Source organism: Lagenorhynchus albirostris, chromosome 3, assembly GCF_949774975.1.
Source record: "Lagenorhynchus albirostris chromosome 3, mLagAlb1.1, whole genome shotgun sequence".
NCBI lineage: Eukaryota > Metazoa > Chordata > Mammalia > Artiodactyla > Delphinidae > Lagenorhynchus > Lagenorhynchus albirostris.
This window is the reverse complement of record NC_083097.1, coordinates 87220902-87246913: the sequence shown is the minus strand read 5'-3', so window position 1 is coordinate 87246913 and position 26012 is coordinate 87220902. Positions and strand designations below refer to the sequence as shown.

General features: G+C 40.9%; 1 protein-coding gene across 2 annotated transcripts in view; it reads left to right on the top strand.

Annotated features, from left to right (window-relative positions):
- EFNA5 (ephrin A5) overlaps window positions 1-23294 on the top strand; it is a 280955-nt gene extending 257661 nt beyond the window's left edge. Inside the window, exons 3-5 of one of the 2 annotated variants that reach the window (XM_060143365.1) lie at window positions 12998-13063; window positions 13464-13544; window positions 18865-23294. In XM_060143365.1, coding sequence (XP_059999348.1) covers window positions 12998-13063; window positions 13464-13544; window positions 18865-18986 — 269 coding nt within the window. In that variant the 3' untranslated portion in view covers window positions 18987-23294. The remainder of the gene's footprint in view (window positions 1-12997; window positions 13064-13463; window positions 13545-18864) is intronic. The other variant, XM_060143366.1, reaches the window with a different exon arrangement.
- Window positions 23295-26012: the final 2718 nt, after the last annotated feature.

Below are 26012 nucleotides of genomic sequence, written 5' to 3'. Positions count from 1 at the left end.
AGGAGTACACTTACAGGAGGGCCAACTTCCCCAGAGCCGCTTGGTAATGATCTTTTCACCAGAATGAAAGCATCTGAACCCAGTGGCTTGGCCCTGAGAAAAGCAGCTAGCAGGATGGCCCTTCAGAACCCTGATTTCCTTGTGACTCAGGCTGACATTAATTTTCCCAATATATAGAATGTACAAAAAATTGATGATTTCTCATCTCCCTGTAGCACTGTGCGGTTACAAGTCCAGAATGTGTAAGTCTTACCTCCCCTTCCCGTAACCACAAAAGATTTATAATTAGATAGTATGGGGGGAAGTTTGCACTTGAAGCATCTAAAGGTATCACAGGGGAGAGGCTGTTCTTCAAACTTTTAAGTTGTTTCTCTTCAGACTTTTTAATCTTTTTAAAACTGGGGTTAATGAATAGAAATATGAGTTATACCAAATAAGGAAAAACCCCTATTGAGTTTTGTAATTAGCAAAACTTCAAAGCCAATTTCAACTGAGACCTCTTAGATTAAAAAGATAAGTTGACCCAAGAGTACATACTTTTTCTTCTACTAAGCAGAAGAGAAATAAAATGAATTTTTTGCCCCAAATGCCATGCTATATACAAAAAAAAAAAAATCCTGTTAATATGACATACGGAATCAGTATCAAAATGTGATTCCTGGTATTAATATCATAGCTCGTGGATAGAATGCTTGTGTTTATATGCTAGCTTCACAGATTTCTTAAGAAATAGGAACATATTTTGAAGTATGGTTATCCTTTTCTCCATTCTGTGGACTTCTCAAATACTAGAAGCTTTAAAAAATACATCATTGATTTATTTACTATACTTCATATTAAAGTCATAATTGTAATGTATCAACCTTTATTATCTCATCTTGGTATCATCTGTGCCTTATCTGCTTGGTAAACGAGGCTTTCTGGCAAATCAGATAGTAAACACATATCTCAAAAAGTTTGCTGCAGCAATAAAGTGGGCAAAGTTTTCATCTAGCTATGAGATTTCTCTGCATTTTAGCAAGAGGAAATATAGAAGTAATATTCAGAGAGTGAAAAATATAGCCCATCAGTCAGTGAAGCTTTCAAGTTTCGACACCTTGGTCCCCTTGGGTTTTTTTTGTAATATACGGACCTGAATATTTCTGGCTTACTCAGGAGCTAGATGTTCCTTTTATAGGTCCTAGCATAATTGGCAGTTAGGGATTTGTTTGTTTCCTGGTTTATTGTCCCTATCCCAATTAAACTGTAAGCTCCAGAAGCAGGAACCATTTTTTAATACACCACAGTGTTTCCAAAACTTGACACAGTGCTTGGTACAAAGCAGGCATACAAAACAAAATTTTTGAAGGAATAAATAAATGAAATAAAAACTGAATAAGCCAGAAATATTCAGGATAGTACTTTGTCTTAAGAAAGATTATTTAAAAAGTTAGTTTGGATTTAAATTTTGATATTTGATTTATTAAAGTAACAAATTTTAAAAAATAATTCTGTAAAACATCAAATTTTGCCTATTCAGATTAGTTTATACATCTTACTATTCTATATATACGATGAGTAAATTTAAGTATTTGGCTCTATTTACAAATTTGGTTAATTAAACTCCTCTAACCATTAAAGATTTAATATATTTTCTTTCCTTTTTAAGTACTTAAGTTGACTATAAAACTTCCCAAGTACTTAAGTAATTCTTATCATTCATCATAATTTAAACTTAAAAACAAGATGAGGTTTTAGTTCTCTTAAATGGTTTAAAACTGCATATCAACCTAAAATTTCACTTAGTCACAAGTCTAAATAGTTGTTCCATTACATATTTTAAATTGGAGTTACATGTCTGACATGTTACTCTAAATGGCCAAAGTATTCCTACACCTTACAGCTTATTAAAGTTCCACATTCTCAGATGCTTTTTTAACACAAAATTTACTAGCTCTGTGGTCTTGATTCTTTTAAAAATGCCTCTACTTTGTTTTTAAACTCAACTGTGACTAAAGTATGGTTGTATCCCCTCAACACAATTTTGGGATTACGTTCTCATTTAACATTTGAGGTACCTTAACTTGCCAAGGCTTCTTAATGACTAGAGGGTTTCAGCCAGATGGCTTCACTCTCACCTTCGATCATAATCACCCCAAACATCACTTTCCTGTCCTTACTGAAAGCAGCCCGTGGTCACCTGGATTCTAGCACCACTTGCCTTTATTCTCCTGTTTACTGGAGAGGCCTGCAACCCCTACTGAGGCTGGGTATTTGATGAGATTCTGCATGTCTTTGGCTTTAATGATGCCCACATTCCCTTCATTTACTTATCTCTTAGACCACATATGCAAAAACATGAAAATAATACCTGCTTGAATTTTGTATGTCTCTTTGGGTTTTGGCTATCAAGTCACAATTTCCAACATCATTCCGTAAGAAGGAGCCAGTAGAGAGGGCTGAGGAACCTTCCAGGAAAGGGGATTTAAAAAAAAAAAAAAAAATTCCTTAACCACTCTCTTCATTTTTCTTTTTTATTCTAATCCTGAGTTTGTTTATATTTGGTCAACAAATCACTTTGCAGCTATACAGATTTTTGTTACCTGTAGACTAATCACATCTTTATCAAACACGTTATGAACAAAGCAGTGGAATCCCCAGAACTGAGAACCCAGCACAGCTCCTGCCTGCCAGAAACTCATAACTCTAGTAGCAGAGATGCAGTGTAGCAGCCAGCTCTGAGACAAAACAGAATATGGGTTGTGTGCTACCAAGGGGACAGAAACAGACCAGTGTTAAGAACCCAGAAGGGTTGTGTGTTGGAAAAATGGAGAAATATCTCACGTGGCCAGAGCAAGCTGGGATTTTTAAGAGGCAAAGGGAGGGTCACATGAGAAAAGGGAGCCAGGGAGGTTCTGAGAGGAAAGATTGTTGGGACTAGCTGTTAATGTGGATTGAAGGAGGGCAAAGAATAGGAGAGAGAAAGAAGGAAATCAGGGTCAGGCAGATTATGAAAGACCCTGGCTGCTATCTGTGGCGTGATACCCTGGAATGCACAGCCATTAACTTGACTGGAAATGGTCCTACCTAGAGACAACCAGAGCAGACAAGAATACAGTCCTTTGGGCTTCCCTGGTGGCGCAGTGGTTGAGAGTCCGCCTGCCGATGCAGGGGACACAGGTTCGTGCCCCGGTCCGGGAAGATCCCACATGCCGCGGAGCGGCTGGGCCCGTGAGCCATGGCCGCTGAGCCTGCGCGTCCGGAGCCTGTGCTCCACAACGGAAGAGGCCGCAGCAGTGAGAGGCCCGCGTAACACACACACACACAGAAAAAAGAATACAGTCCCTATCCTTAGCTTTGATTTTATTCACTCCGTCAACATAAATTCTTCATCAAGGAAAGCATTTTTGGTGTGAGACAAAACGTACAGTCCTGGTGCCTAAATAACTCCATCCTTGGTAGAACTCAACTTTCCAAAGAGAGAACATTAATTTGTTCAGGCCTCTTAGGGTTCCTTTAGGGGCCTGCTGCCCAAACAAGTGCTACTCCTGCCTAGATACGAATCATACCACCAGAGATGGCAGACAGTGGGGGGACCGTGACCTGTGACTAAGAACAACCAAAGAAACGACTGATTTGTGGAGAGAGATATTTACCCAGATGTGATGCAAAAGAATATTAAAGACAGGAGTAGGAACCATTTACAGCAGCACAATATCCAGAGATGGGTGTGGGCATGGGTGCAGTGTTGGCACCGCCTCTGGACTGGTTTTATTTAGGGCCATCGCTGTAGCACAGTTAGTCTGTGCGGTTGCAGAGGCCGTCTCAGTGCGCAGGCCGGTTGCTTCTCTACAGGATTTATGTCCTCATCTTTGGCAGTGTCCCTCTAATATAATCGCATGCTCACACTCTTCAAACGGGTTGAGAAAAAGAACTCACAGAATCTAAGCATGATTTTTCCAAAAGGAACAGGGTCTTTCACTGCCCTTTCCGATTTCTCCAAACTCTCACCCCAGCTTCAGTGCACATCCTCACATAAACCCCTTTGCCCTCCACGCCCAGCCTCCATACACACAAAACTATGGGAGAATCCAGTTTGTCTAATTTAGGCTAGAAATAAAAGGTCACACTTGTCCCCCTGGTTTCCCTTATGCCTCATAAATAACTTTTTTTGTGTGTGGTACGCGGGCCTCTCACTGTTGTGGCCTCTCCCGTTGCGGAGCACATGCTCTGGACGCGCAGGCTCGGCGGCCATGGCTCATGGGCCCAGCCGCTCCGCAGCATGTGGGATCTTCCCGAACCAGGGCACGAACCTGTGTCTCCTGCATCGGCAGGCGGACTCTCAACCACTGCGCCACCAGGGAAGCCCATATATAACTTTTTGTCACAACTATCCAGAGCTGATCCTTTCCTCCCCCTCACCCCCCCCAAATTTGCACTTAGAACCAGAGGCTGCTTGCTTTAGGGAAATCGCTGTGCAGTGGGAGCGATACGGGCAGAGCTGATGTTATCAGTCTGTGGAGTAGTGAAATGATATTCTAGATCTAAAGGGATCTGTCACCTGAGTTTCCAAGTGCAATATAGAAGTTCACAGGCCCTCTAAAGTTGGTCATACTTCAACTTTTCTTCTAGAGGGGTAATCTCACAGGGAAACCAAAGCCCATGTGGGTTAACCAGCGGACTGCAAGGCACAAAACAAGTCAGAATGGGTGAACCAGGGAGAAAGTTCAGATCATCATTATACATGCACTCAAACCACTAACCCATGTCCTTTCCAGGGCCCTTCACCAAGGAAGATAAGGATGAAAGTGGTTATGAAAGGTTCAAAGAAATATTAACTTTTTTCTAGGAGTTTCTTTGGATTGTATTAACTTGATGTTTATTAGTAATTTTGTGTCGTGCTACATTAGTGCTGTATGATAATGACATTGTTTCTGTTAATACTGTACAAATGAGTAATGGGATTTGTGACTTTCATTGCTTATCAGTTAACTGTCACCCCAATAGCACATCACAGAGATGACCCAAGGGCCCTGTGTCAAAGTAATAATATAAATAGTTCCTCCTTGGGATTCTAGGAATTCTGCATTTGTCTGAGTTTTTGTTTTTGTTGTTATTAGCTTTATTATGTGGCTTCTAGCTGAAGAAGAGTTTTTATAAGTGAATCATTTTTCCTGTCTTCTTTTGCCAGATTATACCTATTTGGTAGAGCAGGTGAAATTCACCAAAATCACCACAACCAAGAGACACAACTATCTGACCTTAAAGGCCTGGTACAGTCATTTCAGTAGTACTGCCTCAGGCAAGCCCAGTTCTCAGAAAATAGTTACAACACTAGTGTATAATAGGAAACTTTTTTCTTCCCTAACTGTTCAAAGATGTTCAGTGAATTTTTGAAAAATAGTAAAATATCCAATTAGGAACTGAACTATGTATTTCCTCGTGTTTAAGGTTTTGTTAACAATTCAAATGATATCTAAGTGTTATGTTGCATTCTGTGCCTATGTGGGCTGGAATTTGCCAGTCATATCATGGAAGAAAATCAAGTCTAGGTTCAGAATCTGAGGTTTAAGCTGACTTAAATTTTTCTTAAAAAGAATTAGAAATGCTTCTTATAGAGGATATTTTAAAAGCATTCTCTGAAATCCAGGTTATTTTTTGGTCATGCCTTAACAGATATACAAATACATGGGACTAGCCTTCCTCAGTAAGCAGTAGAAACAAGTTGGTTGTCACTGTGCTTTAAAAAGCAAGTAAAAGTTTGCCTGCACTTCAAACAAATGGGTACAAAAACATGATAATGTCTTATTTGTTTATTCCTAGAAATCGCGAAAGAATTTGTCCTCAGCCATTTATTTGAGGTTGCTAAGAAAAAGTAATTGATCTACTGAGGCTTGGCTGCTGGAACTTAAATAACACTTAGGTTAGCCGTTTGCAGGGAAACTTTGCCTAAGGGGGTAGAGAGGTGGGGGGGGCATGGGTGTGATGGGTGGGTACCTCCTATTTTTTCTTTTGTCTGAGGCTGCACAGCTGGAACTTATTTTACTTCTCTCACCCTGAACTCTGCTCTAATTTTTTGTCCCTGTTACAGTTCCCTGGTGTTGAAACCAAGATTTAGCTTGCAGAGTACACTCTACCCTTATTTTATTGTTGGAAATACCCCTCTTCCTTTTCTAGTTTTTTAAAAAGAAACATCCCCAGAGCCATATCAAAGTCTCTATTGTTTACATGATATTTTAAATTTCTCCAAGGCTTCCACCTTTACTTAGTAACCTCATTTCCAAGTTTTACCTCTGGGGCTTTGACCTTAACCTGCCAGTGATTCAAGTCTTGAGACACAGCAGGCTGTGGGAGATGAATTGTGTGGGCAGAGCAGTCGGGGGCTGAGGTTGCTCTTAGGGTGCAAGCTTGATAAACCCGGGGCCAAAAGCAGGTTATTAAAACGTGACTTTTAAATCTCAGAAGGTAGACTGGTGAGATGTATTGCATCATAACTGGTGATTTTGTTTTTAATATGAAAATTAGGTATTGTGCTGCTTTTAAGAAGGGCAGATAGCCAGCTGCAAGTTGTTGCTGGGGTCTTCTTTCAAGAGGCCTAACTTTTGTTTTAAGACTTTTCCTGAGGATCTGGTAACCATTTTCCAAGAAGTCCATATGGCTTTGGTTAATCTCTATCCTATTCCCACCACTTCTTCGGTTCCCTACCCTCCACCCACATACACAAAATGGATTTTATTGACTCATTAAATTCTACACGACATTTTCCGTAGTACCATTTGTTTAAATGGGCTTTACTTCTTCAGCATTTATTGTGAAAAGAATATTAATGCTTAATTCTGCCATCACCTGTCTAATTTACATATATTTATGTTGTATGTGAGACCGCGTGAAAACCTACAGAGGAAAAACTGGGCTGTGCTAACAGCTAATAGCCCATCTTTTCTTTTGACTTGCACAAATTAAGAAATATTGTCTGCGGCAAACACAATGGAAAACTGTGTTTTTAATACCGCCCCCCCCCACACACACACTCATTTCTTTGGAAAAGAAGCAGCTGATTATTTTTTAAAAATAAAATTTCCCAAAGTACTCAGGTTGACAAGGGACACAGAAAAGGAGAAGGATTTGGCTTTTGGAATTACGATTTGAGGATGAATAAGGTTAGGCAGAGGGATGATAAAATGAACTAATGAGTACAGGATTGGGCCTGAAAATATGAGAATCTCACCCCTCTCCTTTTCGGTTCCTTATGAAGAAGAACATTTGTTTCCTTGATGGCTTTTGAGTTGCTTAAAATCTCATGATGTTTATGTTTGATAGCCTGTGTAAAAGATAAATAGGAGTTTTTTGATACGAAGAGAAATTTTAACTTATTTGAAGTCTTTTTATTTCTGGTGTCTTCAAGTCCATCTTTCTTTATATTCTATTTCTCACAGTTGAGGAAAGGCATTCTCTCTTATGATTTAAGTTTACGTTTTGTATCAAAGCTCATTTAGGTTCCCCCAGCAATTTGGAGTTAATGTGAGGCATCATGCTAATTACGAGAAACGGCACAGGCTGGCTACATTAGCAAAAGCTAAGTGGCATGGGGAGGAAAATGAGAAACAGTTTTTAAATGCCGGAGTGAAAACAAATAGAGATGTCTTGTAGTGTTTCCTCAACAGCAGTTTATAATTACCTCTCTTCAAGGCCTGTTTTAAGTGGACTTGTACCAGTAGCTTGAAAAGTAAACTCCTGAGGGGTGCGTTTGTTTAGACATGGCAGCAGAATCAGGGAGGAGCTGCTGTGTGGGAGCCTTCAGCACAGTGCGCTCCGGTGCCTTAGTCCTGAAGCCTCGAGTGGGCATGGGAAATCCTTGACTGCACAGCATTATGTCAGTTGGCTCTTGAGTAACAGATCACCCCCGAATTTGTGGCTAAGACAGCATTTATTAGTTCACCATTTCTGTGGGTCATGAATCCAGGGGCGGCTTAGCTGCGTCCTCTGGGTCTGGGTCTCTCCCAAAGCGGCAGTCATTTGAAGGATTCGGTTTGTAGCTCACTCGCATGATGGTTAGCTGGATTCTGCTCCTTGCGGGTTGTTGCACTGAGGTGTCAGCTTCTTGCACGCACTTGTCTGGAAGTCTCCCTCTGCTCCTTGCCGTGTGGGCCTTTCCACTGAGAACCTCACAGTGTGGCACCTTGCTTCAGAAGGTGAGCGAGAGTGCTAAGGAGAAAGGAGGGCACAGTCTTTTACAACATAATCACAGAAGTGACATCCCCTCACTTTTGCTGTATTCCACTCACCGGAAGCAGGCAACCAGGGCCAGCCCCCTCTCAAGGGGAGGGGCAGACACAGAGCATGCATACCAGGCGTGGATGGTTGGAGCTAGGTCAGAAGTTGCCTGCCACAAGCAGGATGCCACATCCAGCCGATGGGCCCACAGTTAATTGTGATGCGAATGCTACAAATATTTGCAATGCTAAACACAGCCTTTGGAAGTACAGATTTGGAGGTATTGAATGTGGTCCCCTTTATGTATCAGATTGGCTGAGCCATGCTCACCTGAGCCATGCTCACCTGAGCCCCAGGAGAGCAAGCAAACAGGTTTTCAGGAATGGCTGAAGTTAGAGCTCCTGTCTGAAGTCATGCAACAGAGCGAAGATAAGCAGCCCTTTTTTAGCAGGATACTCTAAACACGGAGAACCAGAGGGCCCCTAGATTATATTTCATTTTGTGTTGTAAGGTTGTGATGGGTACTTTGCAGATCATTAGGGGGAAGGGACTCTGTGGATTGATTTATAAAGTTGCTATTAAGATCGTGGAATGGGAGGCTGTGCTTGTTTTAATGGTCCCCACACCCCTACTCCCAGCTTCCTGACTCCAAAGGTACATTTTCAGCAGTAAACTGAGTAAAGGGACATGAATTTGGATTATGTGACAAATGTTTAAGACATGAATTGAATTTCTCATTTTAATCTGACAAATTCTATTTTAAAATCCATATGTCTTTTTTTTATGGAAATATGGTCGATTTACAATGTTGTGTTAGTTTCTGGTGTACAGCAAAGTGATTCCGTTATATATATATATTTCAGATTGTTTTCCATTATAGTTTATTACAAGATATTGAGTATAGCTCCCTGTGCTACACAGTAGGACCTTGTTGTTTATCTATTTTATATACAGTAGTTTGTATATTGTAATCCCAAACTCCCTCCCCCCTTTTCCCTGGTAACCATAAGTTTGTTTTCTACGTCTGTGAGTCTGTTTCCGTTCTGTAAATAAGTTCATTTGTATATTTTAGATTCCACATGTAAGTGATATCATATGGTATTTATCTTTCTCTGCCTGCCTTACTTCACTTAGTGTGATAATCTCTAGGTCCATCCATGTCACTGCAAATGGCATTATTTCATTCTTTTTTATGGCTGAGTAATATTCCATTGTATAAATATATACACATCTTCTTTATCTTTCCATCTGTCTGTGGACGTTTAGGTTGCTTCCATGTCTTGGCATTGTAAATAGTGCTGCTGTGAACATTGGGGTGTATGTATCTTTTCGAATTAGTTTCCTCCGGATATATGCCCAGTAGTGGGACTGCTGGGTCATACAGTAGTTCTATTATAAGTTTTTTAAGGACCCTCCATACTGTTCTCCATAGTGGCTGTACCAATTTACATTCCCACCAACAGTGTAGGAGGCTTCCCTTTTCTCCACATCCTCTCCAGCACAGAAAATCCAAATATCATTATAGGAAGAGTTCAGGTCTAGGTTTTCTTCCCCTGTTGCAGGTGAAGACCTCTTTTTGGTTGCTACAGCTCCAGTTTGGGAACTCAGGGATGAAATGTTATAATTCTTTTGTCCCAGTTGCTGTTGTTTGGCTTCTGGAGGACCTGTAAAGCCTGGATAAAATTCCCTCTGATAAACACTCCCGCGACACCCTCACATGCCCAGATGAAGCTCATGCAAACCTCAGTTACCACATGGATGCCTCCTGGTCCCTAAACTGTGTTTCCTACCTATGTCCCCAGCTGGGATAAGCACAGCACAAGGACAGAAACAGTTTGTCTTATACATCTTCGCATCCATAGCACCTAACGGGGCAACTGTACATAGCAGTTTTAAAAGCGTTTGAGTGGATAGGTAAAGCTGCAGTCATATATAATAAATGGTAGTAATTATTTATTATCCGTTTCCAAACTTTCACTATTAATTTTCTAAGGAAAACAGCGTATTGTTTTAACTAAAAGTGTTACTTAGTATAAAGTGAAGTGTGTCTCTAGAATCATAGAGATCAATAATACCCACCTCCTGACAAAGGCCAGACACGTTTTAAGCTTTTACTCCCTTGTGTCCATCTTCAATCTTGCTCATAATTGATCCCAAGAGGATTTTCTTTATAAATTTACTTGTGTGACTATTACATTTTTCAGTTCCTCTGTTTTGTGTTTTTAATGCTTCAAGCCTCCGCTTTGTTGTTTAGGTGTGACTAGTGAAGCACTTTCACATTACCTTATATATTCAAATATTACTAATAATAATCACTCTTCGTAAGTGATATAAAGGAACCCTCTATTTGTCAGGCAGGAGGTGTGGGGTTAAGAAACCTGGAACAGGACATGGAATAAGGCCACACTCCCAGTTTTTTAAACCTTGCATAAAAAATTGAGTTTTGCTCACATATGGAAAAGTTTTTATGCCTTCTGGTATTATATTTGTTTTTCAACGTGGCAAACAAGGGACCCAAGTTATACCGACTTAGGTTAAGATTTCATGAGCTCAGGTCAGAGGCTGTGGAGTCAAGGGACTTAATGTAATCTGCACTGTGTACTCACATTGTATGTTTATATTCTTTGTTTATCAGTCTTTCTAAGGATTAGAGTATAATAGTCAAACAGCATCATAAGGTATCAGTCACGTTATCATTGTCATACAGCTTTTCTGGTGATAGAGAGGAGATGAGGAAGGGAGAAGTTTGATGGGGAAGAGAGGTCTTTATAAATATAAGTACACTTAATATTTTTAGTGTACAGAATAATATAGCTCATCCAGTAACTAAGGCTAATTGTCCCTCTTTGCGAGCTGGTGAGAGAACTCTCTTGAATTTTTCCTGGACAGTTTATCATGTGTTGATGTTTAGTTATTCCAGCGTGCCCCACAGTGATTTTTGTGTCCTGGATTTATAGGATTTCTCCTATATAGAAATCTGAAAAATGTGTGCTAACTCTAGGAAGTTCCCCCACTAAAACAAACATTTGATCTTGCCTTGAGCCTGTTATATCTTACAGTATCATCAGTAAAATCAGCTACCGCATGTGGTAAATCAAGTTCACAAGGCTTGCAGTAAGTTCATCTCAGCTCAGAAATCCATAGCACAGCAGCGTAAACATCCATGTGTCACTTTTTCACACCACCTCTCATAAATAAGATATAAACTATCTCAAGAACCCATGGTTTTTCTAACGAATTGGAGTCACCTATGTGTACTGTATTTGTGACGTGCACATTTGCAGTTGGGGGTCCACAGGAAGGACATCATTTCCTGGATCGAACCACAGAGTGCAAATATTGTGCCCTAAATAACACACTAGTTACTGTAAATGTCAGTAGAGGGAGTTTTTCCGACTTTGATTTAATGAAAGCCTACAGCAAAGCCAGCTGTTAGCACTTCTTAACTGCTTGTCAGAGCGAACACGAAGGTGGGGAGGGCTGAAAACATCTTTTCTGTATCTACTTTGGTCTAAGAATTAAGAGCGTTTTCAACAGGTGTTGCATAGCGACACGGGGGTCCTTTCCAGCTTGATGTCTTTTAGGTGGTGACTTTATAAGTTCTCCTCCAGGATGTGGACCTGGAGTTACATGAGGAGATTGTTGGGAAATTAACCTAGAGTTTGCATCTTGAATCCTCTCACCTGCAAAATCAGCATTTTCGTTTTCTGGGCTCACCATGAGGGACAGTAAGAATCGAGGAGGGAGAGGGCACACTGAACACCGGTCCTCTCTTTGTCACTGACAGTATTACGAAACTAATTGTGAGCCATGTGTATTTTGACTGATATCATCTGCTCTTTCTGAACAAAGAAAACACTTGAAGCAAACACATAGGGAGGAAAGTATGCAGCACTCGTTTCTGTAATTTTTGTCATCTTTAGAATGCATGTGTAAACATATGTGATTGTTAAGGGTCTTACGGCCTTGGAAATCCCTTTGACATTATGCTGGGTGTACTGAGGGGAGATCATCTTTCAAACGCAGGGGAAGTTTACAGTCTTATTATCTTGAAGAGGAGAAGAAAGTTTCTTCCTCAAATGATTTATAACTTGAAACATGTTGTCATGTTTTGGTAAGCCCACTTTATTAATTCCATCCTTCTCTGTGGCAAATTTTTAAAAATAAATGTGCCATTGCAACCCAGTACTTTCTCAATAGCATATTGTACTTATAATAGCCTGATGGAAGTTGCTGGGTTTGGTTTAGTCATACAGAATGTGGAGCCAAGTTCTGAGTAAAACCTCTAATTGAATTACCTGCAAAGCACTGACAGACAGGCTTTCAGGACAGACAGAGCTTTGCTTTCCCCAGCAGAACTAGGTCATGTTTAAGTTGGCCTTGTAACTGTTAACTGGATTTTGCCAACGCTTACACCCTGGGCTCTGGTGGCTGGGGGGGCCCCTTTCCTGCTCTCTGTGAAAGCAGGAGGACTCATGCGGCATTATCTCCTTATTTTAGAGAAAACTGATTACAGATCAAGTTAAACGCAAGAGCCTTTGAAATAAGAATCCAAAGTATTCTTCTGTAGATTACCAACGTTCTTGCATGATTCTTTCTTTATTGTATTGCAAAGGAAAGACAGGTATAGGAAAGTAGCCCTTTCGATAGCAGTCAGTCAGTGTCAGTCTGAAAAGTATTTCTGTTTCATCTTCTGGGAAGAATTCATGAAAGAATTTACTGTGGCCCATTTGCATTTGCAAATGAATAATCTGGTGGTGTTCTCTCCTTTCTCTCTTGCTCTCTCTTTTTGTCTTTTCCACAGCCTCTGCAATCCCAGATAATGGAAGACGGTCCTGTCTAAAGCTCAAAGTCTTTGTGCGACCAACAAGTAAGTTCACTAAAATGAGCTTCCGAGGGTGGCTTCACTGCGCATGCTCTATTGTGTGGTCTGGTTCACAGCGGTAAAACTTTTTTTTTTTTTACTGTAAATCCTGTGTGGTATCTGTTTTGTATTATCAACATCCATGTTTCAGTTTTCATCAAATTTTTTCTCATTATTTTTCATGATGCCTTTATTTTAAGTACACAGCAGTTGCTAACTTGTTGTTTCTCAGACTGTTGTACGTGCACAGCAAATGGGAACAATATTGGCATTTGGATACATGCCACTGATTGTAAAACAGTCTCTCCATAAGTAAAAGGAAAAATTAGAAAGAAAAAAGAAAGAAGCGGGAGTTTAAGGGTGTCTTCACTAACATATTTGGCTGTTATCTCTATTTTTGTTATAGATAGCTGTATGAAAACTATAGGTGTTCATGATCGTGTTTTCGATGTTAACGACAAAGTAGAAAATTCATTAGAACCAGCAGGTTAGTATGCTTAGAGAATCTCTCTTAACAAATGCATCTCTCTCTGGTGCTTCAGTACTTTTTTTCCTTTCTTCCTCTCCGCATGTTTGCATGTTACAGTTGCTCTGCTTTTGCTCATTGCTAGCAACGCTAATATTACTTATATTCTACCTCATTCCTCCAGTATCTCTGTGTAATGCATGTTAGATAAATTATGACTTTTTTTTTTGACATGGGTTTGATACAATGCAGTATCCTAGTATAGAAGCCCCATCAGAAAGCTAAAAGTCTCACTACTTTTTTACCATATCCTCTGAGCATGCTGGTGAATTACTGTGACTATTAATGGATCTGTTTTCATGTAAGACAGAAAAAAATTTCTACTCTATGTGCTTATAAAACTTTACTTTTATATTATATCCAAATCTATGGATAAAAGTAATAAGACTATTGCACAAAATAGCAACTAATTCAACCTGTTTAGTTTTCTCTAGAAATTCACATGCATCATTGAACTGATCTAAAGGACTTCATTTTACTTCAAATATTATTTGTGCTGTTGTCAATAGAAATAGGTCTGGAGAAGCATAACCATGTTGCCTCCTAACACCACAAACTCATGCATCTGCTGCTCCCACAAACGTATCCGCAGTAGTCTGTCGAGCCAAACGTGATCCTTGATTACTGAGGCAAAACAAGTATCGAGGATAAGTGAATCTTTTCTACTACTTCTATCTTCCATACCCCCAAACTTTCCCATCACTATGAAGAAAAATAAAACCCACCAACGGGCTCGTTGAAGCCTTTGTATTGCAGCATACTGTGGATAATGTAAACTCTCCACTTGGTTATAAATTCAATCTGGCTCTTTAACGCAGCTAGCCTGATTATGAGGTGGGGGGAGCCCTCTATCCTCTGTTCACTGAGGAGTGTGCCTCAAAGCCCTTGTAAGCCCCCTCTTATGTAAACAGAGACTTTTTTTTTCACCTATTTGCAGTAGGACTTACCTTTCTGATGGCCCTGGAAATTAAAAGGTTGTGAGGTCCACTTTATCCTTTGAGTACTGTTACTGGGACACACAGTCAATGAGCCTTAGGGAGACTTACCTTGAGTAAATGTGGTGCCTCAGGGCATACAATAGCTTCCACGTTGTAACTGACAGGAAGGGTTAGGCTTCTTCCCCAAGCATTCCTGTTTTTCTAAGGCAGGCATCTTATCTAGAGCACAGAGGAGAGGTGTGTACAATAAGCTCTCAGAGGCCTTAGTGGCTCCCCAGGGATCCGTTAGCTGCTTTAGAAAGTTGGAAGGAATGAGTGCTGACATGGAGACATTTTAATTGTGTTCTGGAAATCTGGAAGCATTACTGTGGCTTTTCAAGGTTCCAGACTCCTCACAAGCTTGAGGACTTGGGCCATCACAGGATCTGTGAGTGAGATGAGATCTTTTAAGGACCCCAGAGTCTACAATCTTCCTTTTGTAACTTGCCCAGGCCATGCGGCTAGTTACACACAGATCCAGGTGTAATATCCATATTTCTCAACTCCCATTCCTACATTAGTATAAAAGGATTCCCTTACCATTGCTAGACATAGAGATGTCCACGGAGAGAACTTTTACTATCTTGGCTTTGTTCGTAAGTCATGTGTAGGCTGACCGGCAGGGTTGGGCATGTTATAAGTTACCCTGAATTAAGAGTTTTTGATGTACGCCGTTGCAGAATGTAGGCAGAGCTTTCCAGTAATCTTTTTTCCAGGTAAATTCCATTGCCTATCAGGAAAGCAAGAGGCTGTTTAGAAACATAACAGATTGCATGTTTTTCACTGGTAATGAAGAGGCACGCTGAGGACTGTTCTGACATTAGGAAAACTACCTTTGAATTCAACTAATGATAAAATGCAAGATGCTAACATGCATTCATATGTGAACATATTTCACTGTCTTTGGGGAAACAGACTCTTTGTCAGTGAGCATTTAAGTCCATGATGGCCCCCAAATCTATACACCTGTAACTGATAGAAGTTTGCAAAGCTTTGACAGAATGTGGTGAGAGAGAGAGAGAGAGAGAGAGAGAGAGAGAGAGAGAGGGAGGGAGGGAGGGAGGGAGGGAGGGAGGGAGGGAGGGAGGGAGGGAGGGAGGGAGGGAGAGAGAGAGAGAGAGAGAGAGAGAGAGAGAGTGTGTGTGTGTGTGTGTGTGTGTGTGTGTGTGTGTGTGTGTGTGTGTGTGTGTGTGTGTGTGTGTGTGTGTGTGTGTGTGTGTGTGTGTGTGTGTGTGTGTGTGTGTGTGTGTGTGTGTGTTGGGGAGAGGCATGCAGGTGTGCTTGTAGGAAGAAGCTCCCTGAGTCAGTCATGACTATATTTAAGGGCATTCTGGTGATCACCTTCACTAAAGAAGTAAGACAAGGTTGAACTACGATCCCTGGCTGCACGAATGCAATAGTAGATTTGATACTTCCCTGTACGCCTTCGAAAATTCATACTTGCAGCTCCGCACCACTGTGCTGGATGGTTGAGTGCAGACCCAGACTTTATGAAGCCAGCAAGGCTGAAAGGATTCCACTGCATGTTCTCAGCAATGTATACTAATTCACCTGTCTTTGGAATGTGTTTGTCTCTTTTGTTTGCTTGCACACTCTGCCTGCCAGTTTCCTGTCATCAGGGATACAGGATGATCTCAGGGCACACATATGCCACATAACGTGCTCCAAAATATTGCTCGTCTTCTCTCAGTTAACCACCGAAACCCTCATGTTGTGGAATCCTGTAGCCAGGAGGCAAGACTTGATTTGGCTTCTGAAGAGAAGTGTTGTCTTTTTCCGAGCCACATTCACTGTTACAAGTTTTAGAAGTTCTCTCATGTTTAGGTGTAATTTCCATTGGGATAGATTTTGCTTATGAATTCCTCTTTAGAATTCTGAAATTGCTCAGACTTACCTAAATAACAAACAAACAGCCTGTTTTTCATTTTGCTTCCTGGGGGCCACAGAATCTCCCAACACTGAGGCCCTGTTTAATCAAAGGATGCTCTGGAGAATCCTGAGGCAGGACCAATGTTACAGTGAGAAGAGAAGAACCCCGGTCCCCTATCCTTTGAGGGCAAGAGGGTACTTACTGGTTGGTTGCCTAGAAAAAGGTTAATTCCAAAGATGGCCATGATTTGAGGATCAAAAGGCACACTGGCCTCATGGCTTCTCTTATATGATAGACAAACACTTTCGTCTCAAAGGTGTGCGAGGTTCATTCCCCCGTCTTGGGCCATGTGGGCCTAGAGCATGGACAGCCCTCGCTGAGCACCCTGGTCAGACTGAGAAGGCGAGTCCCCTTCAAGCTCACAACTGAGTATCTACGTGTTACTTGGGTACCTCTTTTATCAGTACACTTCCAAACTTTACAAGGAAGAAGACTGGGTGATATGTTGGTGAAGATAAGACTGAGAAGAACCCAATAGCTGATGTAATTTCAGGTGTATAAATATAAGTGGTATTTCAAAATGAACTCTGGAATCCTCTGGGTTTACGGTTCTTTCACAATTAAGCCTGAAGTACTCCCTTATTCCGACTAACAACAGGTTGGTGCTCTTAAGACAGTGATTTGGATTTTCTTTTCAGGGCTGTTAAGGGCATTTATGTCTACCTCCTAACTACAGATTTAATACATTTGCAAGGCTAAGAAACGGCAGAGAAAAGAGTCCACAAGTATAAATGACTGCATCATGTGGGGCTTTACATTTTCCCCTGCATCCATTACACTTCCCATTCTTGCTCCCTAACCTTTTCTAGCCTCCTAAGCTAATAGGTATTCCATGCAGGTTTGCTAAGGTCCAGGAGAGGAGAGCAAATTTGACACAGGGAGGCAGCAGCTTCTACACGTGGGGACAGGCTAAAATGATACGAGTACTCCAGAGCAGAAGCCTCAATGCTGAGAAGACATATTTCTAAGTTCATAAAGGGAGTGAATGTAATGAACAGAAACAGCCCATGTGAGCATACCTGAAGTAGAGACCAGCCTGAGCCTGCAAGGTGGTCGCTTTAGGACAAATAACAGGGAGTGTGACTCTGCCTAGTAAAGAAAAAGCATCCCTATTGTGACATGCTGTGTGATGTGAAAACAGAAATGAATTTAATAGAATAGAGTTATTAATACCTTAAGGTGTTCGAGGTGGGTCATTCAGGGATGTCTAGCGATTATCCTTTGAGGTCTACAGAATTGGGAACAACCACTAGAGTCTCACTTGTACCCATTCTCTCTGACTGACCATAGAGTGAATCCAGCCTGACAATCGCTGAGCCTCCTACAGGAAGTTCTCCTGATGCTAAAATAAAATCTACCAAAGAATCCCACTGGTGGCCCCACGTGTAGTTCAGAGATCACCGAGTCTAAAAGCACGAGTTAAGCCAGGTGGAAGGAAGAAGACCGGCAACGCCAGAGCATAGCATGGCTCATAGGCAAGCCTCCAGTCTATCTTTGGGTACTAATTGCTGCAAAGTTCCTGTTTCGAAGTTAAGCCTGTTAATCATGCAGCTCGGGAAGGCTATCCGAGTCAGAGGCAGTCTCATAGAACACTTTATAGCTAAATAAAAGAAGCTTACCTCACTTAATCCACTTTATTTAGAGGAAAATTTGCATCCACACTGATAATTTATGTGCCCAGCTTCAGCCTGACAAAAATAAAAATAGTCAAGTTCAAGTAATTTAATCCTGGAGATACAGGGTTTGTAATAGAAATAGCACCACAATTGATTCCTAATTGTAGGCAAGCCAGTGGGCACCGGTTTAGTTAGGTTTAGTGAGCACTATGTGTAGTTTAGTTAAAATGCTGTTGTTTTGGCATTTAATTCTTCACATTTGAAAATTCATCTAGACGTCCAACAACCAGGCATTCAACACTAATCCTATGAAACCGCTAAAAAGAGGAAAAAGGGCAGCCCATTCTGGTTAACCACTAATGTGCCAACATTAACTGCATCCTGCCACCCCTACCCCCGTTACTTGCTCCTCCAGGGCGTATTGGGTTTAAACGGTACATTCAGATACCAAGTTTGTGCATGGTGGGTTTGACTGCTAGCAAACCTGAGTAGCTCACGTGCCAGAGGTTACAGTGTGCACATTTTTCACCTCAGTTTTTAAGGAAAGTATTAAAATTGCCAAGAAAGTCCAATTTTCTCTGCCTCTCCTTTGTTTGCTGTAAATAATGAGTGATTATGCAGACATGAAAGTCAATGGTGGCCCAAGGTTTATTACCCTACTCTGCAGAGGGTGGCGCGGTCTGTTAACAGCAGGCTGCTGCAAGAGAGTTATTAAGGATGTGAAATCTCATTGGAATGTGTGCTTTCTATTTGAACAGATGATACCGTACACGAGTCAGCCGAGCCATCCCGCGGCGAGAACGCGGCACAAACACCAAGGATACCCAGCCGCCTTTTGGCAATCCTACTGTTCCTCCTGGCGATGCTTTTGACATTATAGCACAGTCTCCTCCCATCACCTGTCACAGAAAACATCAGGGTCTTGGAACACCAGAGATCCACCCAACTGCTCATCCTAAGAAGGGATTTGTTATTGGTTTTTTGGCAGATGTCAGATTTTTATTTTCTTTCCTTCAGCCTGAATTCTAAGCAACAACTTGGGGCCGGGGGAGCTAACATAGTTGCTGCCTCCCTCACCTCACCCCCACCCCTGCCCTTGCCTTCTCTCACCCCTTGCAAATTAGATGGACTCCAGATGAAAATGCCCAGTGGTTATAGTGACACCCGTGGTCGTCTGCTCCTGTGCATTCTCCTCCAAGAGCTCACCTCCTGTAGCGTACTGTCAGCGGTATGTGGACGAGGAAGGATAGTGGCAGATGCAGCCGGTGATGGCGAGGCCCAGGAGGGTTTTCCTCTCCCACGCAATACTTATGCCTTCTCGTTCAGGACTGTAAGATGATCGTGCAGGGCATCATGTCACCATGTCAAGTCCAGAGGGGAGGGATTAAGACTAGATATAATATTACACCATTTCCTCTAGGAGTATATAAATGAACAGGCTTCTGAAAGGTTGAGACACTGGTTTTCTGTTTTTTGTTTTTGTTTTTTTAAAAAGGTGACTGTCTTAAAGCATTCTTGACAGCAAAACTTGTGCTCCGTAAAAGAAGCCTTTTGTCTAGGAGGCGGGTCGAGTGCCGGAATGTTAGCACAGAGCAAGTGTGAAAACACGCTGCGTTGGGTGGGGGATATATATGTGTGAGTGCCTCTAATTTTTTTGGTGACTGACTGGGCAGCGCACACCAGATTTTTTTTCCTTTGAATACAGATCACCATGGTGCTACAACTTTTTTTTTTTTTTTTTTTTTTAAAGAAACTGAAAGAGGCATTTTTACAAATAAAGTGACCTTCCCCGAGGCTGACAAGCCAGGGTTGATGAGTGTATATGGAATAGTTTTGGATACTCCTCTGGGGGAACGATGTGTACCAAGGAAAGGGTGTCAGTGGCCAGAGGAGATGTAATTTGGCTTTGCTGGAGCGCCAGTGTGCTGTGGCCTTTCCCTGACTCCCACCCTCATACCCACACTTTGCTCCACACTCCACGACTACAGGGGCTCAGACACAAACCCCTGGCCCTGGAAGAGTCAATACTACTTGGGAGGGCTAAAGGGAAATTTGGAATAAAAATTCCAAAGTCTGGAACGAAAAAATTCAAGAGTTGATTTTATATTCTTTCCCTTTCTGACACAGCCTGAAGCGTAGGGGGAACATATGTTTATCTGTGGGAGATAAACAAGATGGAGTCCCAAAGACTTTAACAAACTATTTTTTTAAAAATCCACTAGAATAGAATATACATTATTTAGATATACTTTATGCTGAGAGTGAGTATATATGCTTGTCCTATTTAAACCTGTGAGAAAAAGTGGTATCCCTTGATACATTTAGAAATATGGGGGGGCTGCCTTGTTTCATTGTAGGGGTGGGCAAGAGGACAGTAAATCAGCACGGCCAACAGGGATGTTCCCAGTCCATTACCAGGAAATGCAAGCCTTGGGGGTTGCTACTGGTGAGGCTGTCACGAACTTTGAACTCCAAAGCCTAGACAGGGAAAAGTGTCAGACCAACGGAAAAGAAAAGAAATCAAGCAAGCCTTTTTTGGCTGTTGCAGGACATGTCAATAGAAACCATGCCTTTCAAAACAAAACAAAAAATAAATGCAATGATCGTGTAAGATGTGAAAAACTGGAAGCGTTCCAGCACAATAAGGACTTTTTTAAAACTGGGTTTTTTTTTTTAATGTACATGTTTAAAAAGAGGGGTCATATTATGGATAGACTTCATGAAGGGGAATTTGCTAAGAACTGTGAGTAGTTCTGAATTAGAGAGATATGTGAATGAAAGGCAGCTGTAAAGGCGCTGCACGCTGGAGAGTTGTACACATGTTGAAATGTAATCTGGGCTTACCCGATCCGTTTGGAGTGGATGTTAATGCTGGGTCTGTTCGCACTTGGAACCATGTGAGAGGTTGCCAGCCTCTCGGATTAAATCCCATTCCCCCAGACATCAGGAACTTCTCTGGAGTGGCAGAGTCTTATCACAGAAGGCAGCCACCATTTCACTGAAACAAAAGTTCACAGCATTGGATTATTTTTTGCATTAACTATTTATATACTCAGAACTCTCAGTAATACCCAGTAATACTTCTTTTTTATTAATAGTTAGTTACAGGCTTGTTGGTCCAGTGGGATTTGGGTAGGGGGAAAAAGATGCCTTCTAAAATGGATCAATAGAACCAAAATAATATTGCATGTTCTATGACCACAAGGAAATCAAATGATCCTGTAATGATTCCAGTTAGTCATAACTACATTATCAGTGCTAATTTCATTTTAGAAATGGTGACTTCTGTGGTTTTTCTAGCATTTGTCTCTAACAAATGATAAAATAATTAATGACTCATGGCCCTCTCTGCCATTGTCTTTCATTTTTCACAGTGAAATTAGACCCCTTCACCACTGTGCCACTACAAATTAAATGTAAAAAAAAAAAAAAAAAAAAAAAAGCAAGACTATCCACACCAGTAGACAATGTGCTTCTCTACCTAAAAGTGACGTAATTGTAGGTAACGCTTGCCACGGAGTTTTCAAGAAGACGATTGGTATCGTGCAGTTTTCATCTTGTCCAAAAAGTGCTGGTGGCCTTTTGTGATGGTGTTAACAACCCTCAGGGGGCTTAGGAGGATGTCGACGCAACTTTGTAGCAGCTTTTAATTTCAAAAACAATTCAAAAGTATGAAGGGCAGCCTTTGCTGCCTCTTAGCCCCAGTCAGTCAAACCCCAGCGACCTTTGCCCCTGGTTGCCAAGGGCTTTGCAACGTGAAGCAGGGAAATAAGGATCTGTTTAGTGGATACCGTGTATCCTTTAATAGACCAGGTAATAGTTTGTGTTAGTTTAGACTATTGTTTTGTACTGTACTTTCTTGGGTGGCAGAGGAAAGAAAAGTAAAACGTTAAAAAAAACTGCATTCTTTAAATTCTGTATTATTAGCAACCTCTGTTGTATATAGTGTTTGATAATAAAGTATTAATTTGATTCTTATGCCTTTTGTAAGTGAGAACAATAGTCTTTCAGGATACAAAACATGCATTGAGGCTTTGAAACATCCAATGTAGACGTGGCTAAGAAGAGTCACAAATGGCCGAGACACTGCTCCATACAGGACTCACGTGTGGTCACCGCCCTCCCAATCTTAAGACTCCACCATCTTGGGACCTGGAACAACATGACTTTTTTGATCAACATTTTGTCCTCAATGTTTTCAAGGTCTGATGTTGGAGCCCTGTGGTGTCCCCCCCCACCCCCGCCCCCGGCATGTTGGTTTGAAAAGGTTTAGGGAATTTAGTAACGGTTCTGTACCTTGGTTTGGTCTTCCGTTTGTGGTGGTTTTCATTCTTCCCCAGGAAGAGTCTTGTCAGTATCATGTGCAGCCCAAGCATGGGAAAGGTTTCAAACCAGTTCATTTAGGAAGGTTAAATGGGGGTTCTTTCTCTCTGAGTCATTGTGAAAGGAAGAGTCACACAGTACCTGTGGACTTTCAGGGACTTTGTCTCTGGTGCCTTAGCAACGGCAGCAGCCATTTTTATTAGTTTCCCCAAAATTTAAAACAAAAAACAGTTTAAACCCCTTCCCTCCATTCACTGCTCTCAGAGCTGTGATCACTAGTTTTTCTTTTGGAAACCACCTCCACCAACAAACACTCCCGTTTGCCTACACTCCCCCCGCCACCTTTTATTTCTTATGTTTACTTTTTCTGTCTCTCGACTTCCTCCCACTTTTGGTTTTCCCTCAGAACCGTGAATGGGCAGGTCTGTCTCTGGTTTGGCATCACTGAGTTTTTCCCATGCATTTGCCCCAGAGCTGCTCGGATGTGAGACAAATCTCCCTACAATGGGCTTGCTCCCATTGTCTGTACAGTTTAATAGATGCTGGCATGTTGGAGGTTACCCATGAGTCCAAATCCGCTTTCCATGCTTACTCTTGACACCCCATTGAAGCCACTCATTGTGTGTGCGTCTGGGTGTGAAGTCCAGCTCCGTGTGGTCCTGTGCTTGTACTGCCCGCTTTGCAGTTCCTTTGCACTTACTCATCGAGTGCTGTTTTGAAATGCTGACATTATATAAACGTAAAAGAAAATGTAAAAAAAAAAAAAAAAACACACACACAAACAAACCCATATGATCTGTATTTGTATATACACGTGTCCATACAAGTATACCTAAATAAAAATTAAAGATTTTCATCATTTTAATTGGAGCCCTCCTTCTACTTCTTTGTTCCTTGAATGACGCCTTTATTTCAGGGGCTACTTGTACTCTGCTGATTTTTTCAAAATCTTTGTGGACAGAAAAGATAATACGACAAGCACAAGAGAAGGCCTGAGAAGGTCAAAGAATGTGCAGGGTTTGAAATGGTCAAGTATCTAGGCACATTCCAGTTATTCTGATGAGAAAATAGTGAGATTTCAGTCTTGTCTCAGTATTTGAGCCTTAAAATAGGCACTATGACAAGCCCTGCATCCTAAAACAAGTGTTAAATTCAAGAGCTAAACACATTATGTTCTTTTACTTTGCATGTATTTATCTATTTTTTTCACCTCATCAAGACAAAGATAAAAATAATCAATTTAAAGCAAATATACTTCCAAAAGAAAGAATGACAGTAATGACAATAATCACCTCAGTACAATCCCAAGCCACAATTCTCACTACCAAGGAAAATTAATTTACTGCTGTGTGACCTTGGGCAAGTCACACAACATCTTTAGGACTCACTTTCCTTATCAGTTAATAACAAGGTTGTATAAGTGCTTTGATTTTTTAAATATTGCCCTTGCTGGACACTGGGAAGCCCATTCTGCATCGGAGTGATGTGAGTTTTTTGTCTTTGATGATGACATTGCTATAAGCACAATTTGAGAATTTCATCTGTAGATGGAAAAAGCATCAAATGTCTGACAAAATAGACACCTAATGCATTTCAAGACTTGGCTTTAATTATACCATGTTAACATTAAACTCATTGAAAGCTTTTTATTATACTTAATTATTTGACAGGGCACTAAACACTAATTACAACTTACTGTAACCTTTTCTGCTAATGAAGAATGACAGCTTTATAGAATGAGGAACAACTCATTAAAAAAAGATGTACTGCACTACCTATGTGATATTTTCAAACCAGAACAGCATTACGTGGTCATTTTCATCATCACCATCATCATCAAAAGCATTTAAGTGATCATGACATTGTGCTCAGCGCTATGCAGAATAAAGTTAATGTTTACAACCTGTACTTGTAAAGTTTACAACATAAGGCAGACATTACGTGTAAACATAACATGGTAACGATCTATAGAGAAAATATAAAATTCAAGCATTTTTATTATACATAAATAAGAAAGGAGATAGATGAGGAAAAAAAGATCGGGATTTTAAGATTAGAAAGCTTAGAGTTAAAGGAAATTATCTTGTCAAAATGGGGTTAAGAGCTTCTTACAAAATAGAAATCTTGGTGGGTTAAAAAGCACTGTGGGCTTAAAAAGGACAGTAAAGTGCCTGGAGTCAATTTTCATAGTAGCTACAAAGGTGACTCTGGAGATGAGAAAACCTGAGTATCATTGAAGCAAATTATGAGGAGACTGGTCCAGAGAAATCACCTTAGTGCCCTAAGAAAGTAGGGGAAGCGATGAAAAGATGACAACTTCAGATTCTGCTTTAGAGAATAATCATACACCTGTTCTGGAAGCTGAGACTGTATCTACATTGAATTGTGAGCTGTCCAGGATCTCAGCCAAGATGAAGCCTACATTTTCTTAGATTAGAGCAAAGGGATAGAAGTGCAAAACATTGAGAAGTGGGGACTAAGATCATTTGAAAGTGGCTGTGAGTCCCTGATTAAAGAGGCCAGTTCCTGATAGATAGTGCTGCACATGTAACAGGAAAGCAGACAGGACCGGAGATAGGACATAAGCAGTGCTGCAAGAACCACACTTCGGTAGCAAAGTATTTGGAATTCTTGAGTCACCTAAGTTGTTATACAAAAAGAATCAAAGGAGAAATTGTGGTAAGACACATATATGGATTTGAATCTCTTATCCCAGTGATAATGATTAGAATCTTTCACCTCTTATTATAGGAATGTGTATAACCTAAGTGCCATAAAGGAAGTTCAAGATAATTCTGATGAGCTGCTCATTGACCATTCTAACAGTTTTTTAGGAACTATTGGCAAAACAGTTTCTTAGAGATTGTTTGCAAAGCTTAGTTCCATATTCTACTGATAACATAAGCATACTTCAGGAAAGCTCTGGCAAAAATGCTGTGAAAAGCATGATGATTTTTGCACAGTCCCTCTGGAAAACAAGTGTTCTGAAAATGATTGCAAATAACTAATCAGGCCGATATTCTCCGTCAGTTTTTAGTTTGATACATTCCTCTATATTGGTCAAGTTGTTCGGTGGTTAAATACATATGTGCGCCTATTTTTAAAATGGAGTTGTAAGTGCTGATGGACCCTGTAAGCAGTAAATTTGCAATAATTCTGTGTCCTTTTTAAAATATGGATGATAAATGAATGTACAAGATTCTTTTAAAAAGGCAAGAAATTGCATTGCCCAAGGAATTGGTCAAGAGCATCACCGAGGGTTCATTTGCTTTGGGGAAGGGGTGATTAGCCAACCACTCTTAAAAAAAAATAGCACCTGAGTAAAAAACAGTGAGCTTGTTGTACAGATGCTGCTTCCAGGCAAGTTCCCTCCCTCCTTTCCCCTTTCCAAACAGAAAGCAGCTTCTAAGCCCTACCTATACATGATGTCTGGAGTGGCAGAAGAAAGAGGACCAAAGGCCTCAAGTACAGCACATCCCAACATAATGACCCTTTTGACAATTCCCGTCAGAGATCGTCATACTCTCTTACCAAGAACTGCAGTACACTCTAAGATTAAAGCATGATTTCATTAGTTTTCATT